Source organism: Chlamydomonas reinhardtii, chromosome 12 (genome assembly GCF_000002595.2).
Source record: "Chlamydomonas reinhardtii strain CC-503 cw92 mt+ chromosome 12, whole genome shotgun sequence".
NCBI classification, from domain to species: domain Eukaryota; kingdom Viridiplantae; phylum Chlorophyta; class Chlorophyceae; order Chlamydomonadales; family Chlamydomonadaceae; genus Chlamydomonas; species Chlamydomonas reinhardtii.
In genome coordinates this window covers 9,504,920-9,522,187 of record NC_057015.1, presented here as the reverse complement: position 1 = coordinate 9,522,187, position 17,268 = coordinate 9,504,920, and the positions used below count along the sequence as shown (strand labels likewise).

Sequence of the window (17,268 nt, the reverse complement as noted above, 5' to 3'; positions counted from 1 at the left end):
AACCGTTCAGGGTTCCGAAGCGGTCGCTGCGTGTCTCTATACACATACGGTCGCACTCAGCACTCTTCCATCTGTACTTGTCAGCTGGCGCCACATTGTCTGCCTATCTCCTGGAGCCTTTGCTCTGCGCTTTCGCAAGCCAGCAGCGCGCTCGCCGGACCCTCGCGAGCGCTCGGGCGGCTGCCCCACGACCACACGGGCGCAGCAGCTCTTGCAGCAGCAGCAGACATGCGAATGAGCACCGGCGCTGGAGCAGGTGGCGGCGGCCGGGCAAACGCCAGCAGCCCCGCACCCTCACGCCTGCTGCCAGCCGCTGCGGCATCAGGCGCCACCGCTGGCCCGGCGGGTCGCCCTGTGCCCACCTCACTACCCACTGCAGCCGCCTCGGGCACCTCCTTTCCTGGAGCTACTGCGGCTACTGCCGTGGCCGCTGGGTCGTCGTGGTGTGTGCCCCGGCTGCTGCGGCCGCTGGTGCTCATATGCGACCTGGATGACACCCTGGTGGGCGGCGAGCTGGACATGAGCGGGGGTGAGGGGGGCAGGGGGGTGGGGTGGGGGGCAACAGTGGGTGTGAGTAGTGCGTGTACGTTTCTGTGAGTGCATGCATACCTGCTTGGAGGTCTCCTGAACCGCGAACCGCTTCATGTTTGTCACACAGGCGCAGATGGGGGTGGGGGGTCCGGGAAGAAGGCGGCGAGGTGGTCAACGCAGCAGTGTAACGCCCACAGCGCCCAGCTGGCGGCGGCACTGGACACCTGGAGGCAGCGGTGGAGGCAGCAGCAGGCGCAGCAGGGGTTGTGTCAGAAGGAGGGCGGCGCCGCGTCAGGCCCACGTGCTGGCGGTGCTGGCGGCAGCGGTGGGGGCAGTGGGGCGCACCCGCCGTGCTGGTTCGTGGTCAACACCGGCAGGTGGGTGCATGGCTGATCGGTGCGGGTGTTGGACGGGGCACTGGATTAGAGGACGGGCCATGGGATGGCGAGGAAGGGTCCAGTGTGCCCCACCGGGCGTCCGCGCGTCCACCTTCCCGGTCCGCCTCCAACGCTCTAGTTGTTCCCCACCCACCTCGCCTGCCTGGCGCACCTCTCCCACCTCGCCCACGCCCAGGACGCTGCCGCTGTTCTTGGCCGCCCAGCGGGAGCGGTGCGGCCTGTTGGCCCAGCCTGACGTGCTGATATGCGGCGTCGGCACACGCATGTACACACCCGCACCTGCAGCGGCCGCATCCGCAGTGATGGAGCCGCCGGAGCCAACACCCGCCGCAGCGGCTCCTGAGGACGCAGTCACTGGCCAGCAGTGCGACTGGCAGTGGGTCGAGCACAAGGCCTGGGCGGAGCACGTGGAGGGGTTGGTTGGCAGCAATGGGGGCAGCAGTGGGGGCAGCAGTGACGACCTCGCTGCTGAGGATGGCGAGGAAGGCGCCGACTGGCACATCGGCCAGGTGACGGTGGCGGTGCAGGAGGTGATGCAGCGGCTGGGGCCGGACAGGTGGGCCGGGTGGGTCGGGCGGGTACGTGCCAGGAGAACAGGGAGAGGTGCCGCCATGGACAGTTGTCCGAGGGCTTGCATGGCAACGCCAAGGCTCGCTCGATCATTTATTTGATTTGTGCGTGGTTGGAGTACTCCGGAGTTACTTGGAACTTTTCGGGCCCAAGCCTCCCCTGCCTCGTCTTCTTCTCCCCCTAGCCTGGGCTGGCGCGGTGCCGAAGAGAACGAGTCGCTCAAGCTGACTGTGACGCTGGCGGTGGGCCGACTGGCACCCGGCCTGGTCGCGCTGGACGCTGCGCTGGCGGGTCGCGGTGTGAGGTACCGACTGGTGGTGGGGCCCAGCGACGGTAAGCCACACTGCCGATTGGGCCGGGTGGGTGATGGGTTGCTTTGGTACGTGTGGACCGGAATGGAGGAGCGTTGCGTTGGCCTTGAGGGACACAAGGTTTCCACGACTTGCCGAACAATGGCTGAGAATATGGCCTGCCCCTCCGTTGCGTGGCCGTCTCCCTCAGAGCCGGGCCCGGGCTGGGCGTATGCGGACATTCTGCCAGTCCGGGCCGGCAAGCTGGCGGCGGCGACCTACGCTGCGCAGTGGCTGCTGCGGCTCGAACGGACGGGAGCGTGCGGCGGCGACTGCAGCGCTATGGCCCCTGCCACCCGCGCTAGTGGCAGTGCGCAGGACAGCAGAACTGCGCAGCCCCTGCCTCCGGGTTTGGGCCTGGAGGCGGTGGTGGTGGCGGGTGATGCGCCCAACGACTTGGACATGCTGGCGGTGAGGACGGCGGAGGAGGAGGCGGCAGGGGTGCTGATGAGCCGGGTAGGGTAATGGAGGTTGCTTGGTAGAGGTTGACCTGACAGGCGTCAGCTGATGACGCCCCCACGTGCCCCGTGCTCCATGACGTGTGACAGGGTTCGCCACACGCCTCCATTGCGGTGGCCAACTGCCACCCCACTGTGCGCCGCTTCGCCGCCGCCGCTATGGCGGTCGAGGCCCCGACTGCGGCCGCCAGCGAGGCCGCAGCAGCTGACCGCCCCGCGCCTGGCATCACGGGCGATGGACGTGGCACCCTGAGGTCCACGCAGCCCCACCAGCCGCACTTGCAGCCGCTGCAGGCGGCCTGGGACGCGGGCGCCGCAGCGGTGGCTGGGGTAGCGGTGGCGACAGAGCTGGGGCCACAGGCGGGGGAGGCGGCACGGCTGCTACTGGAGCGCTGGAGGGACAGGCACGGCTGTGCGTCTGACAGCTCAGGCGGCAATAGCAGTGGCGGCTCCGGCGGCAGCAATGTGTGTGAGGGCTCAGGTCTCAGCCTGTCAAGCATGAGCACCGACTGTGGTAGCGACGGGCGCAGCAGGGTTGGTACAGGCGGGGGTGGCAGTGGCGGGAATGCGCTGCGGCCGCGGGTGCACCTGGCGCGGCTGCCGGCTGCAGGTGGTGTACTGGAGGGGCTGCGGGCTCTGGGGTACGTGGAGTAGGGCCCACACGTCGTGACATGATAGTGCGCGTTGCGTGATGGCCTAGGCAGATCTATCAAAGAGGCGCGCAGCCGGCAGGTTGCACGTGTAGCTATATGCATTTCGCGCTACGCCGTGTGCTGGTGTAGGGGAATCCAGTTCCTGGCTTCCTGTGATGCCCGGTGCGACGTACGGTAGCGTGACACTTGGCCTGCTCACCGGCAGTACCGTGTCGGGTATCGATGTGCGTCAATGCCTCAATGGAACGCAGCTGCTAGCGGCTATCGGGCTGATAAGACGGACTGGACCTGACAGATACAGCTGCGACAAGTTTACACACCTGCCAAGCTGGTGCTCATTGCTCGACGCCATGCAGGGCCATCGTAGTCACGTGATTCGTGTTTCGTTGCATGTCTTGTCGTCCACGTTAGGCCGTTGATCCGTCGCGCTCCGCACGTGCAGCATCTGCCCGTACGGAATTCCTCAGCCACCAAGTGCACACGCAGGCAGCTCCTCCCAATCCACTGGCTGCTCTTTCGACTACCTCCGACCGCAGAATACGACTTCTCACTCGCCTCTCACTCGCCTCGCACTCAGTTGCAAGCGGGTAACGGCACGCTCCACAGCCATCATATGCCGTGTGCATTCGCATTTAAGCATTGCAATCATATGACAGGTTGTACGGTTCCACACTTCCACTGCTACACCGCGCCTCTCCTCTTCTGCAGCCTTGCGTCAACGCACGTACAACATTCCCTAAGCCTCTCTCCTGCACAGCCACACACTTTTGGTGCTGCCTCTTTGCCAGCTCCAGCTGCTGTCTCACCCACGTATACAACTCCTGCCCACCACAAGGGCAGACGTGAGCCCTGTGCCGCTCTCAACAACTGCAACCCCGCGGTAAAGGCCCATCACTGCTTTGCGCGCGTGCATCCAGTCGGCACTCAAACTTACGCTTTGAGCCACATGGCCACACCCGACTCCGGGGATTGACCCCTATACCTTCGACCTCATTTTGAGAACCTGTACGAGCCTACGAGGTATGCCACGCAACTACGACAGAAATAGACGAGCCCTCAAGTCGCTGGCTTTAGGACGCTCTCCTGCGAAGTGAAACTCTGACGACAAACTTCAGGACGCTTGGTCTCTGCACTGCATTGCCAGCCGCTACCAACTATAGCTCGGCTCAGCGGCGCCACCAGCGCACCGCCAGCGCCACTGACGCCGCCGCTGCCGCCCCGCCCGCCAGCACCAGTCCACCGGCCATGAGGCGGGCGCGCTGCAGGATGACCGAATAACGCAGGCGGCTGCAGGGGGGAGGTGCAAGGTGCGGGGATTGGAGTGTCTTTGAGGAGACAAGGGTACAGGCCGACACCTCGGCATGTGTATACAGGTACAGTTCGTACTTGCACGGGTAGTGGCGCAGAGCATTCCTGTTGCAGGTCGCCGCTTCATCAGCCTCCACCAAATCCCTGTGCCTCTCCGCACTCCCAGGCCCTCAGTGCCACACCTCACCTGTCGCGTGTGGCCGCCATGAGCCAGATGGGCAGCGGGAAGGCCCTCGGCGCCAGCGTGTGCCCCGCCAGCCCCACCATCATGGAGCCCATGATCAGCCAGCTGGCGTACAGACGGAACAACAGAGAGAAGGGGGCGCTGCCGCCACCACCACCCCCCTGCACATCGCTGCTGTCGCCCTTGCTGTGCTTGCCCCCGGGCTGGTAGGCGGGCGGCAGCGCAAAGGCCGCCATGGACATCTCCAGGTGCTGACAGGCGGCCGTGTCGGCGGCCCGCTCAGCGCTGTAGGCGGCCAGCGCCTCCGCCTGACGCCCGGGGCCGAACCGCCTCAGCGCCGCCGCCAGCGCCCTCGCGCTCTCCAGAGCCATGTTGGCGCCCTGGCCCAGGTGCCCAGTCACCGGGTGGGCGGCGTCCCCCACCAGCACCACCCCCTCCTCAGCTGCGTGGAAGGGGCGGCAGCGCACCACACAGCCGAAGCGACTGCCGCCACCTGCCGGCGCCTCGGCGGAGGACTCCTTGGGGCAGACCTGAGGAGGGAAGCCGGAGAACCCAACACCCACTCAGCAAGCTGGTCTTGGGTTGCGTTGCGTCAACACCCGGTGCACCGCAAGTCCCAAGCACGTGCCTTAGACGTCTCACACACGCACATCTGGCCCCTACCCACGCACGCACCTGCTCCACAATGCCGTCCACCAGGTAGGTCGGGATGGCGGGGTGCGTGGAGCGGATGAGGGAAGACAGTGCAGGAGCCGACCAGCTGCGGCGTTGAACGGGCATGGCAACGGCATGTGTGGGTTAATGCCACTAACGGATCCTGCAACCTGCCCACACATCCAGCCACACACCCCATCGCCTATTCCCGCTGACTCACTCCATGACCTTGGACACCAGGCCGTCCAGCTGGCCCGCCTCGTTCAGCCAGAACGTCACCAGCGGCCCCGCGCGGTTGTCATACCTGAGGCAGCGCCATCAGCAGCAGCAATTCAGAAGTCATGAGGCAGCTCAACGGAAGGGTCCACGTCGCCAACCTGGGCGACAGTGGTCGCCAGCTGTGGGCCGGGCATGCACGCCGCTACTGGTGCTGCGCCCCTGTACCCAGTGCGCCACACCCACCAGTACAGGTGCTGTTTGGGCTGGTGCTCCCCAATGCCCGGCACTAGCTCGGGCTCTGTGCGAGGCAGTCCGTGGAATGTGCGGTACACAACCACTGACTGGTAGAGCAGCTGGGCGCTGAAGCGGTGCGGCGGCAGCTGGGCGCACATGGCGCCCCTCACGCCGCTGCTGGCGCCGTCAGCGCCCACCAGCAGGTCGTAGCCACACACCTCCTGAGGGGGGTAGCCGTTCATGGAGAACCGAGTGAATTTATCACAATTTTGAAGTGCTCACGTCCAGTGAGGACAGCAGGGAGGGGGTGAGGATGAGGAGGAGATGATAAGGTGGGTGGGGAGCGTAGGGGTGAAGTGTGACGCTGTGCGGCGGTAGACGCCCTTTCCCAACACACACGGTAGGCGCCCTTTCCAGTCGTACCGCCGCTTCTGAGCCCATGCTCTTACCTTGGTGGTGGTGTTGGTGCTTGGGGGCTGGGTGAGGCTGAACACCACCCGGCGGCCCGCCAGGTCCAGGTCGGTGAGGGCGGCGTTGAAGTGGAAGCGAATGCGGTCTGACGAAGGGGGGGTGTAGCCGTTCATAGAGAAGGATTTGGTAAATGAGGTACCGACGGGGGGGTGGGTGGGTGGGTGGGGGCGGCAGAGGGGTGCACTCAGCCGGTGTTCCACCAAGAATAGCCTTTTTTGCTTATGCTCCATACTTGCATGTACGGTATCGACCCTTACCCTTCGTGCCTTTCCCAGCGCACGCACCTGGGCACACGCGGCGTGCCTCAGCCAGCAGGTCCGCCGCCAGACCCACCCGGTCCACCACCCTGCACCCAGGAGGTTGCGCACACCGCATGCGGCACGTTAGAGCGCGCGTTGTCACAGCCTCCTGGTGTTGAAAAGCCAATGGCAGACGGTAGACCATGGAAGACGGTGCTGAATCATGACAAGAAAAGGTGGCTCTCCCTTGCAAGGGAAAAGTGGGCTGTGCCGCCAATAGGCATTAACACACCATAGAAAAAAACTCACCATGTCACCATCTCGGGCCCCATGCGCTTCGGGTCGCCGCCGCCGCGCAGCTTGCCCAGGCTGTAGTGGCCGCAGCAGGGCTGGGCGGTCGGCTCCGTGCAGCACGCGGGCTGCAGACCGGCGTCAGCAATGCACACGGTGGCCCTGTGCGAGGCGCACACACAGCGTACATGTCATAGTCCCTTGTCATCTCTAATACCCATATGCTACACACGATAACACCCTGCCCGTATGACCTTGTATCACCCAGAACTTAGCCGCAGCACCTGTTGGCTAGCACCATGGGGTAAGAGTGCTGCGAGGAAGATTGCGCCTGTACGTTGCGAAGGTGGGGCAACGGGTCATTGCGAGGCGTTGGTGCGGCCACCCCCGGCAGACCCACGAACCTGAGAGGGCTCCTCGCGCCGCTCAAATACATCGACTTCGTAACCCAATTGGGCAAGGTACACTGATGTAAGCACACCGGCTGGGCCGGCACCGCAGATAACTGCGTGCATCGAGTTTGTGCGGTGGCTTTGGCGATGTTATTGTGTTGTCTAGGCAACTTAACTCCAAATATGCAAGCATATTATTATTAATATTATTGCTGCATAGGTCTCGGCTTGGGATGCAAGGCCGGGTTGACAGATGTAAACAAGGATGTAAAGCGTCGTGTACTCTTCGCGAATCTTTGCCCAGTTTTACACTCTCTAGTGTGCAACCGCACGAAGTAAATGCCCACCAATCAACGAAGCGACCTGGGCGGGGGCGAGTTCGTGCCAACGGTAAGCCAGACCCCACGCATGTCATGTCAGCCAGGAGTAATTGACGTGCTTGAAAAAACACAACACGCACAAGCGAACATGACGTAGGAAACAAAGTGCCAGACCCCATGCCCCGAAATCCCCCGGGACCCCCCTTGAGGGGACGAACGACCCCCCCACGGACAAAACCTTGTTGTTTAGGGGTTAAAACCCCTCCATTTAATACAAAGTGGTGCCAATCAACTCCTCTTGACAAGCACTATCACGCTGTGCCATCAGCGGTCCTGTTCTGAGACTTCGGTCACACGCGGGATCCTATCCACTGAAATCCCCTTGACCCAGCCCACACCGTGCTCAACTCTCTGCCGTGTGACGGTTGCACAGTGTGCATCGGCAGCCTTGTTAGACGTAAATTCATGCGCACCAGCGCTAGAGAGCCCAGCCGTGGCAGTGCGCTTTTGTCGAATGTGGGGACATGGGCCGACATGTCCACCCCCGGACGCGCAACTCAGCCTTCCCACGCTTTGTTTGTGGTTATTACGGCATAACGTGCACATATGAACCTCGTAGTGCTGTGTTTGGCCCCTAGTTCTGCTTGTGGGGCGCTTCCCGAAATCCGCTCGACGGACCCCCAGGGACGAGGACCGACCACCCAACTTTGGCGGCCCAGAACTTCCTCACCAGACACCCCCTTAAAAAACTAAAAGCACGTGCATAATGCTCTCCTAAAGCTCTGTGACATTGAGCATGGGGTAAGAACCTGAGCTTTCTAACACCCCTCGCCTGCCACAGGGGTCACAAACGGGGGCTGCGAGTCCTGACACATGGTTTAAGCGGTGGCAGTGGCCAGTGGCACGGGCATAGCAGGTGCTGGTTGCGATCCTGCCCAACTGGGGACCGCCACTTGTGACTGCTACCCCATGCAGGTGGCCTCCGCTGACTACGCCCTGGCTCGCCGCGAGCGGGCATCGTTGCTGCTGCTCCAGCAGCGGGGTGGTGGGACCAGCGGTGGCGATGCGGCAGCGCTGGTGGAGGCTGCGGGTCTGGAGCTGGCTACAGGTGGGACTGCAGGCGCTCTGGACATGGGCGCGATGGATGGGCCTCACAGCGGCGGCCACGGGCAGCAGTGCTGCAGGCAGTTCGGTCAAGGCACCCGGCCGCGGCGGCGGCCAGGGCGCCAACCCCTTTGGGCAGCTGCCTCCCGGGCTAGGGGTGGCCAGGCTGGTGCGAGGGATGGCGCCTCTATGGCATACGCCTACCAGGGGTTTGGCGGACAGCGTGCCGCTGCTGCAGGACGTCGCCGTGCAGCCTCAGCAACAGCAGCAGCAGCAGCAGCAGCAGCAGGCAGCAGCCGGGAGACGCATTCGCCTACCCGTATGCGGACCCCTACGGCTACGGCTACCAGCAACAACATGTGACGGCGGGCGCCCAGCAGCAGACGGCGGGCTCAAACGGCGTCAGGCCACCGATGTACGGCAACCTTCGATTTGTGTTGGGATGGGGGTCGACTCCATGGCACAGGTGCAGGAGGGTGCAGGCTACAGGCATAGGTGGGTGCACGTGCCTTAATCGAATGGATATATGGGATCTGATGGAGTGGAGGTGTGGCTAGAGGCGTGGACGTATGGAGGATGGGCCCTGAGAGGGAAAGAAGGCGTGTGCATTCCTAGAAGGGTTGGCGCTGTGGGCGAGCTGCGGCGTGCACGGCATCGATGGGGACATGCATTGTGCAGTCATTCCCAAACCGTGTCGCATTCTTCAATTCATGTCCATAGATGCAGACCTGCTATTATCATTACAAACCTAAACCCGGGCCCACGACCCAAGGGCCTTGAACGCTGCAACAGTCAACTGGGTCTTTTGCTTAAAAGCTTGTAAATGCTCGCCACACAAAAACTCCCAACAGCGCACCAGCGGCGGGGTGGATGCCCTGCCGGGTCACAAAGAGCGACACGAGCGCGTTGTGTTCGCGTGATGTAAGCGAGTGACGGCATTCTTGATGTATGTATGCGAACTTTGTCATGCGCAGCGTATGACTTTGTGTAAGCCAGCGAAGTTCAGCAACGATTGTATGCTTGCATGTATCGTTTCTCTTGCACATGTTTTCATTACCTTGTCAGGGCAATGTAAGTCAAATCGATCCATAATATGATGATGCGTGTGAAACCACACCTCAAGGGTGCCGGCCACTTCCCCTCGCAGGGCTGCGCACCCGGCCGCCTACGCATGGATTGAGGAGCACCTGGGCAGCAAGGTGGTGAAGGAGAGCCTGGTTTCCTCATCCGGTTGGAGCAGCGCCTACGTGGTGGACACGCAGGGTGAGACAGGGCGGGCCCCAGCAGTGAGCGGACCAGGCGGTTGCGGGGGCGTGATGTTCAGTTTTCCCCTGCCTGTGTGGCCACTGCTGTCTGCCTTACTGTCTACCTTGTTGTGGGCATTGCGCTGATGCAGACGGAAAGCGCTATTTCGTCAAGACGGCTCTGGGCCGCGATGAGGCCATGTTTAAGGGGGAGGCGCTGGGGCTGCAGGCCATGTACGGTAAGGCATCAGCATGGCATGGGGTACCGTGGTGCACATGGCACGAGCCCAAGACAACCTCTGTGTAAATGACCTGGCCCGGTACCCCTTCCATGCCTATTTGCAGATACCAACACGATGCGTATCCCCAAGGTGAGGGCCATGTGACAATTGCAGTATTGCCCGGGGTTCCTGCACGTCCCAATTTCCCGCCCTGCTTAGCTTCAATGGAACGCACATGCAATGCACACACGCAACGGCCCCTGCCTCGTGCCCTGTCCAGGTGTTCCACTACGGCCCACTGGCGGGTGCGGGTCGTGGTGGCAGCTTCATCGTGATGGAGCACCTGGACATGGCGCGCGGGCGGCTGGCCATGCGGGAGCTGGGCCGGCGATTGGCGCTCATGCACCTGGCTGTGCCCAAGGTGGGCCGGGCGAATTGTGGAAGGTGGAGGGAGCGCTTGGCACCATACCCGAGCGGACGGTCCTGTCTTTGCAAGTTCGCATCCAAACCCAGCTACGAACTGAAGGGGCGGTTGGTTGAGGGTGGCTGGCGCTGCTATGAGGTGGAGCATCCCGGCACCTGTAACTCTGAATTCCGCTGCCTCGTGCCTGGTGCCTTTGGGTGGGGTTGTGGCACCTGGGGGCCTTTGAGTAGGGGCCTATGGCAGCTCGAGGGAGAGTTCGATTTACGTGCTCATGATGGAGTAACAGGAAGAAAGTAGGATTGTGGGTTGCCAGCAGAATATGCTGGTGTCGGTCGGGTCTCATGCCTGCTTCCGCGAGGGTTCACTGCATGTCGTCCCACCTTACCACTGTTGCTTGATCGCGGCCGGGGCTGTGTGCAGGAGGAGCACGCAGCGGCTGGCCAGTTCGGCTTCCCCGTGGACAACACCATTGGCGGCACACCGCAGGCCAACGGCTGGATGTCTGACTGGGTGGTGTTCCTGCGCGACCGCCGCCTCATGCCGCAACTCAAGATGGCGGGTGAGGCAGGCAGCAGGGAGGCTTGACATGTAACATGAGGCACACGCGCATAGTCCGCGCGTAATTCAAGTCCTGTAGTGTGACACATGGGACCTTGGAACTTGGAAGTCGCTCGCGCTGATGCAACCCCACCGGCCCGCAGGCGACTCCAGACTGATGAGGATGGGCGAGAAGCTGTGCTCCAACCTGTCATCCCATTTTGAGGGGATTGAGGTGCGGAAGGGGTCATGATGACATCTGCACGTGCAGGATACCCCGCCGGGCCGCCGGCCTTACAGCCTTACACCACACCCTATACTGACGCGGCTCCATACGGTACATGCAGGTGAAGCCCAGCATCCTGCACGGCGATCTGTGGTCAGGTGCGTGGTGCTGTGATGCTTACGAGATATGCCGAGCGATTCAGCCAGATTCAGCTGAGACATGCCGCGCGATCAAGTAGCTATCGGTACGTGTAAACAGAGGTTGAGGTGTCACACCACGTCGACGCACAGGTAACATCGGCGCAGTGGGGGAAGAGCCCACCATCTTCGACCCGGCCTGCTACTACGGCCACCACGAGGCAGAGTTCGGCATGAGTTGGTGTGCAGGTGGGGGACAGGCCGAGAAGGAGTGGGAGTAGGAGTGAGGCGGATGTGAGGGTGGGTTCATAGTCTCGACGGTTAAGTCGCGCGGGTGAGGGCCGCACGACAGAGCTTGCGAGGTTGTGCACTTGACACCGCAGGCCTCTCGCATGAACTCCACAACCTATCTCCACTGCTTCACACGCCGCCATTATCATGGTACCACACAGGCTTCAGCCCCGACTTCTACGCCGCCTACCACGAGCTCATTCCTTGCGCCCCTGGCTTTGAGCAGCGCGCCGAGATCTACCGCCTGTACCACTACCTCAACCACCTCAATCTGTTTGGGGACTCGTACTACAGCCAGTGCGCCTCCATCCTGCAGCGCCTCACGTGAAAGGGGGCTGCCGGGAGTGGCTGTTCCGGCAAACTGTGCCAAACGTGCACTTGCAGTATTTCGTTTAGATGCTGCAAATTGTTAGTACGCGATTCGGGAGGGGTAGGCCTTGCATAACAGTGACGCAGGTGAGGACCATGGCAGCATTCCGGCACTGTGGGGTCAGGACAGAGCTCGAGACAGAAGGGTGGCTGAAATGCTGTATTAGCGGCTAGGCAGGCACGTTTAAATGTGGGTTAGCCTTGTCATGGCTTGGTGGCACGACCTAGCACTTCACGTGGTGTTCCATGTTACAGCCGTACTGAAGGCTGTCTCTTTAATTTGGCGCCAAAGCTGTGCGAGGCTGAGGCTGACACCCCGTCGAGGGACAAAGGGACGGGGCGGCCCTAGGAGGAGGGGCTGGAGGGCCTTGCAAGCGGAGCATACTGTTGGTTGGCGCCGCCACCACGTCACCCACTTCCTGCCCCTACATCCCTTGCACATACGTGAGGCACACTTGCGCGGCAGGCAATTGCACGCGACGCACACCCAGTGACGCAACACAAGTAAGAATGCAAGCAAGGATATGGACAGCAATCGCTTGTACGCAATAAGGTGGTTACGTTGGTTGGTAAGGTGGGCTGGCACGCTCGTGATGGAACATGGCAAGGGGCAGGAAAGCGTAGTCCCGATGTGTGTGGCTCCCACCCGTGCCCACATAAATGCGTAGCAAGAAGGGACAAGGCATTGGTGCGTCGTTCGCGCGCTGTTACTGTACCGACGGTAGCTGGCAGGTTGTGTCGATGTTTTGCTGACGCGCATTCCTCACGCTCCGGGCGCCCGGCCAAGGCGATAGCACCACACAGACTCAATGCGACGCCACACCGCGCGGATAGCATAGCCGATGGGCTGGCACGCAGCTCAAGATGGGAGCCGGACATCCGCTGTTCCGCATCGGTTGGCTGAGCTGGTCAGCTGGACTCCAAAGGGATGGACATGTGCGTCTTGTGGTGGTGGGCATACCGTAAATGGCATGGCTGCAGTGGGCGTTGGGGTTGAAGAGGAGGCATCGGGTCATAAGTCATAAAACACACCTGAACACACCATGCGATGGGACAGGGTAACGGCCAGGTTCAAAGTCATAGCCAGTCGAAACCCGTTCTGCACATTCTTAGTGTCGGCAACAGCCCCAATGCCACTAGCTTGTGCTAACCCACTGCCTCCAAGCGATCAAGGAGCACACGCGCACAACAAACGACATGTGCAGGTCCTTCAGACCGCTCGGGAACACCAGGCCCAGCACACCGGGTGGCATCCAGCTCTATTTCCAAAGCCGCTCAACCGTCGATACCGTATCAATTTTGCAAAAGAATAAGCGCGGCATGTCCCTCAATAATAATGGGAGTTCGCATGCCCTCACAAAAAACGCTGCGTTATCATACAAGTCGTTTCGTTTGTACACAGCTGGCTTTCACCGCTTCTTGGAGCCGAAGCCCTTGCCAGTGGCCGGCGCCGGCTTGCTGCCCTTCTTTGCTGCTGCAGAGCCTGCCGTCTGCCTCAGCTCGCTGTTGCCCGCGGCCGCCTGACTTAATGCGCCCACCCGCTGCAGCGCCCGGCTGAGGATCTTCTTCTTCTCCAGCCGGAACCGCACCGCCAGAGCCTCGTCCTCACTGGCAAGGGGTGGCAGCTCGCGCTCGCCCACCCCGCCCGCCTGCGGCACCGCCACGGGCTGCCCCGCCAGCAGTGTCTTGTCCTGGTCCAGGGTGGTTGCAAAATTGCTCAGCGCAAACGCCAGCACGCCGCCCACAGTGCGCAGTGCCGCCAGCTCGTTGTCCCGACCCAGCGGTCGGTCCACAGCACACAGCCGCTCCACGCCGCGCCCCGACACCTCGCCATCGGCCCGCGCCACCATGATGCGCGCCGCCGCCAGCAGCCGCCCGTCCAGCAGCTCAGCGCCCGGGCCGCCGCCGCCGATGTTGAGCTCGGTGTTGGCGGCTGGGCCCACCAGCCCCAGCTCGGCCAGCAGCTGCAGCTGCCAGGTGCGGGGCGCCAGGTCCAGGGGGGCGCCCAGTGCATCACTCACGTTGGCCACCAGCGCGCCGGCCTACAGGGGGAAACCGCGTACAGATGTTGGTCAAGTTGTCAGATAGGGTTGTGCATTCATGTGCGCGTCAAGTTGTCAGATAGGATTGTGCGTTCATGTGCGCAGCATAAACACGTGCGTGCGTCACGATGCAGTGATGCAGACGAGAGGATCAGTTACAGCCTAGGTTGAATCGCCATCGCCGCCACAAGGGCGCCTTAGATCTGGTGCCAACCGAATGTTCATCTTATCCTCCGTGCATGCGAGTGCTTTCTCGAGGGGTCAGACAGCTCCAATAATGTTCAACATGGAGGCCCTTTTGGACCTCTCTGTCTGGTGCCAGCAGTAAAACTGCGAATCATCACTCCCCGCTTCTTGTGCGCATGAATGCGTGCATAGTTATGCATGCATACAGTCTGGTATGCGACTCAACATTACAACAACCCTGACCCCACAGCCCGTCGTGCCGAGGCTCTCACCTGCAGCAGGTTGACGTCGAACCTCAGCTGCACAGAGTCGTACGGGTTGTCCTCCACGATGAAGCCATAGTCCATGAACAGGAAGTCGTTGGACAGCTGGCCGTAGCTCAGCAGCAGCGGCTCGCCCTCAGTAATGGCCCGCCGCGCAAACAGGCCCACCGCGCCGCCGCCGCCCTCAAGCGGCAGCACCTCGGCGTTGGGGCTAAAGGTGTGGTTGGCCATGTCGATCAGCGGCAGCATGGCGGCGGGCTGTGTGGGGCCGCGCGTGCGGAAGGCACGTGAGCTCACCGCCGCCATGGCCCAGCCCAGGGCGTTGATGTCCACCGCCACGCCGCCGAAGGGGTCCTCGGGGCTACCCGGCAGTCTGGCCAGCACCTCAGTGCTGAACTCGTACAGCCACTTGCAGCGCTTCTTCACCTGGGGATAGCGAAGGGCAGGAGTGGGACAGGCGACGGTGCCGCAAAGAGATCAGCGATGCAGACGTGTTCCACAAGATTCGTTGAGAACCACGTAACATCATTAGTACTAGTAGCTGGTCTTGAGAGGATCAGTTACAGCCTAGGTTGAATCGCCATCGCCGCCACAAGGGCGCCTTAGATCTGGTGCCAACCGAATGTTCATCTTATCCTCCGTGCATGTATGTGCTTTCTCGAGGGGTCAGACAGCTCCAATAAAAATCACCATGGAGGCCCTTTTGGACCTCTCTGTCTGGTGCCAGCAGTAAAACTGCGAATCATCACTCCCCATTGAGTGCTTGCAGGGGTAAAGTGGGGACGCACAAACACGACCCTGCCTATCGATACGCGTGTAACAAATGCGTGCCCGAGGGCCCAACGCCGTGAACCCACTTCCCAACCTTCACACAAGACATTACACCGCACTCCAGCGCTTACCTGCTGCGAGCAGGGTGGGTAGTCGATCATGTCCAGCGCGGTGCGGGGGAAGAACACGGGGATGCCGGGGAAGCCCTTGGGTAGCTCCGCCACGTACGAGGCAAACTGCGACTCGCCCCCCTGAAGCCGCTGAGCGATCAGCTGGAGCGCCAGCTTAGCGCCCCACAACTCTGAGGGCACCTTCTCGATCAGAGCCAGGAGCCGAGGATCGTCGTTGGCGCCGTAGGTCAGGTGCGCTGCGTTCGGCAGCGTGATGAGCCGATGCCCTTGCTGCACGTCTCTGCGCCCACATAGCAGCGAGGCCTCAGCGACACAGCAGCATGCGTTTATCTATTGCATACATCAGCGTTTGCCCTAACTCGTCAACCAATAGAGCCAATACACCCACCTGGTGCACTTCAGCCCCCAGCCGCTGCCGCCATCGCGCCCAGCCAGGTTCGCGAGCGTTGCGCCATCCACTCGACCTCCTCGGTGCAAGACCCAAGATACTAGCTCCGGTAGATCAGTGACTGGCTCGTTTGCGGCGGCGGCTTGCGCGCTCACCGTAAGGCTCGCGCGCTGGCTGCACTGATCGGCAAGGCGAACCACCCACCGGCGTGTGTTAAGCAAGTATTGGCTGCGCATGTTGTCGGCGGCTTGCAAGCCCCGCTGCCTCCGAGCCGCCGAATCTTGCAGCATCCCTTTCCGAGACGCAAGAGGCGCCTTGGGCGTGCCCAGCACTTATAGTATGAAAGTTTGCATAGTATATGGTTGTAACTGGTATATCTGGCACAAGTGGGCAAGCAGAGCCCAGGCTGGCAGGATGTGCATGGGTCCCATGCAGGCCCCAATGCAATGCGATGCAGTAGAGAGGCGCACTAGGGCGCAGAGGGGCGCATGGACTACAATCCACGTGACATGCCGAAGTCATGAACCCCAACCACAGGCTGTGAAGGTCCGGCCAAGGGGCAAGGGGCGCAAGGTGTCGCTCCGTCATACCGCACGCTAACGCCCTGACATTCAGATGCATTATGACTGGGGAAGTGCTCACCCGCCTTCTAGTTTGTCGCACTCCTGCGGTCCTGGCCACTTCGCCGGATCCATCACACTCCCATGTGCCCCGTCTTAGAGCGCGCCAGTCCCACTGCAGCTCTGGCCGCTCCTTTGTTCGCTCCTTGTTTGGGCGGGCTTTCCTTAGTTAAAACCCTACAACCCCTCATTTTATTTAACACACACACACACACATACACACACACACACACACACACACACACACACACACACACACACACACACACACACACACACACACACACACACACACACACACACACACACACACACACACACACACACACACACACACACACACACACACACACACACACACACACACACACACACACACGCGGAAGTGGTTAGCCCCGCGTGTCTAACCTGTTATGTGTGGTTACTGTTGTGTGTGGTTACAAGGTGGTGAGCACAACGTGCATTCCTGTCCCTGTAGAAACCGAGGCCCGGGCCGGGGGACCTGACTCCCCGTGTTCCCCGGGGTGTGAGCGCGTAAGACCAAAGCTCACGGCATTCTAACAACTTCAGCGCACCCGTACAGGCGCGCACACACTCACATGTTTCCCCCGCCAGCCCATGGTGCTGGCACCTCATCTGCAATTGCACAGCTGTGCTGCTGTGGGCCTTCCACTCTTCCTCTGACCTGGGCCTTACATGCGGCCGCCACTAGTCATTGTAATGGTACTATCATGCGCTGGATACAGTGCCCTCCACGGGTGCGACATGCCCCCACGGTATTAGGGCCATCCGTAGCTCTCGCCAACGCCGCGTCCCCACACGCCAAAGCAATGTGTTGAGTTTGCGCCTAGGACTGACGACCACTCAGGAGTCAAGACGGTGTAAGAGGGCTAGCGCTAAGACAGGATCAACCTACGGTATCTAGCTCCCTACGTCAACGGACCTAGGCCGGACGGCTGGGCAGGACAGGATCAACGGATGCACGGCACGGCACGCTTGACTAGTATGCACGTGCAGCAGGGATTACTCCTGGCGTACAGCG

At 61.6% G+C, this 17,268-nt stretch overlaps 5 protein-coding genes across 5 annotated transcripts; 3 read left to right on the top strand and 2 right to left on the bottom strand.

Moving 5' to 3' along the window:
- Window positions 1-7: 7 nt before the first annotated feature.
- CHLRE_12g543477v5 (uncharacterized protein) lies at window positions 8-3,253 on the top strand. The gene is made up of 6 exons (XM_043068812.1): window positions 8-529; window positions 659-908; window positions 1,105-1,485; window positions 1,684-1,832; window positions 2,001-2,260; window positions 2,398-3,253. The coding sequence occupies exons 1-6, from the start codon at window positions 235-237 to the stop codon at window positions 2,959-2,961; spliced, it is 1,899 nt and encodes a 632-aa protein (XP_042919243.1). The 5' UTR covers window positions 8-234; the 3' UTR covers window positions 2,962-3,253.
- A 7-nt stretch (window positions 3,254-3,260) lies between these two features.
- CHLRE_12g543052v5 (uncharacterized protein) lies at window positions 3,261-7,107 on the bottom strand. Its single transcript, XM_043068800.1, has 10 exons — window positions 6,965-7,107; window positions 6,845-6,891; window positions 6,579-6,722; window positions 6,315-6,376; window positions 6,009-6,115; window positions 5,569-5,780; window positions 5,327-5,410; window positions 5,128-5,212; window positions 4,456-4,982; window positions 3,261-4,247 (listed from the first exon to the last, which is right to left on the bottom strand). The coding sequence occupies exons 1-10, from the start codon at window positions 7,073-7,075 to the stop codon at window positions 4,127-4,129; spliced, it is 1,500 nt and encodes a 499-aa protein (XP_042919242.1). The 5' UTR covers window positions 7,076-7,107; the 3' UTR covers window positions 3,261-4,126.
- Window positions 7,108-7,207: 100 nt separating this feature from the next.
- Window positions 7,208-9,043, top strand: CHLRE_12g542627v5 (uncharacterized protein). The gene is made up of 2 exons (XM_043068791.1): window positions 7,208-7,342; window positions 8,248-9,043. Exons 1-2 carry the CDS (start codon window positions 7,292-7,294, stop codon window positions 8,737-8,739), a joined length of 543 nt encoding a protein of 180 aa, XP_042919241.1. The 5' UTR covers window positions 7,208-7,291; the 3' UTR covers window positions 8,740-9,043.
- A 47-nt stretch (window positions 9,044-9,090) lies between these two features.
- On the top strand, window positions 9,091-12,117 carry CHLRE_12g542202v5 (uncharacterized protein). The gene is made up of 10 exons (XM_001702989.2): window positions 9,091-9,297; window positions 9,524-9,639; window positions 9,773-9,859; window positions 9,966-9,991; window positions 10,122-10,262; window positions 10,686-10,824; window positions 10,967-11,037; window positions 11,150-11,186; window positions 11,319-11,414; window positions 11,618-12,117. The coding sequence occupies exons 1-10, from the start codon at window positions 9,200-9,202 to the stop codon at window positions 11,782-11,784; spliced, it is 978 nt and encodes a 325-aa protein (XP_001703041.2). The 5' UTR covers window positions 9,091-9,199; the 3' UTR covers window positions 11,785-12,117.
- Window positions 12,118-12,655: 538 nt separating this feature from the next.
- Window positions 12,656-15,957, bottom strand: CHLRE_12g541777v5 (uncharacterized protein). Its single transcript, XM_043068773.1, has 4 exons — window positions 15,607-15,957; window positions 15,219-15,498; window positions 14,326-14,742; window positions 12,656-13,867 (listed from the first exon to the last, which is right to left on the bottom strand). Exons 1-4 carry the CDS (start codon window positions 15,840-15,842, stop codon window positions 13,235-13,237), a joined length of 1,566 nt encoding a protein of 521 aa, XP_042919240.1. The 5' UTR covers window positions 15,843-15,957; the 3' UTR covers window positions 12,656-13,234.
- Window positions 15,958-17,268: the final 1,311 nt, after the last annotated feature.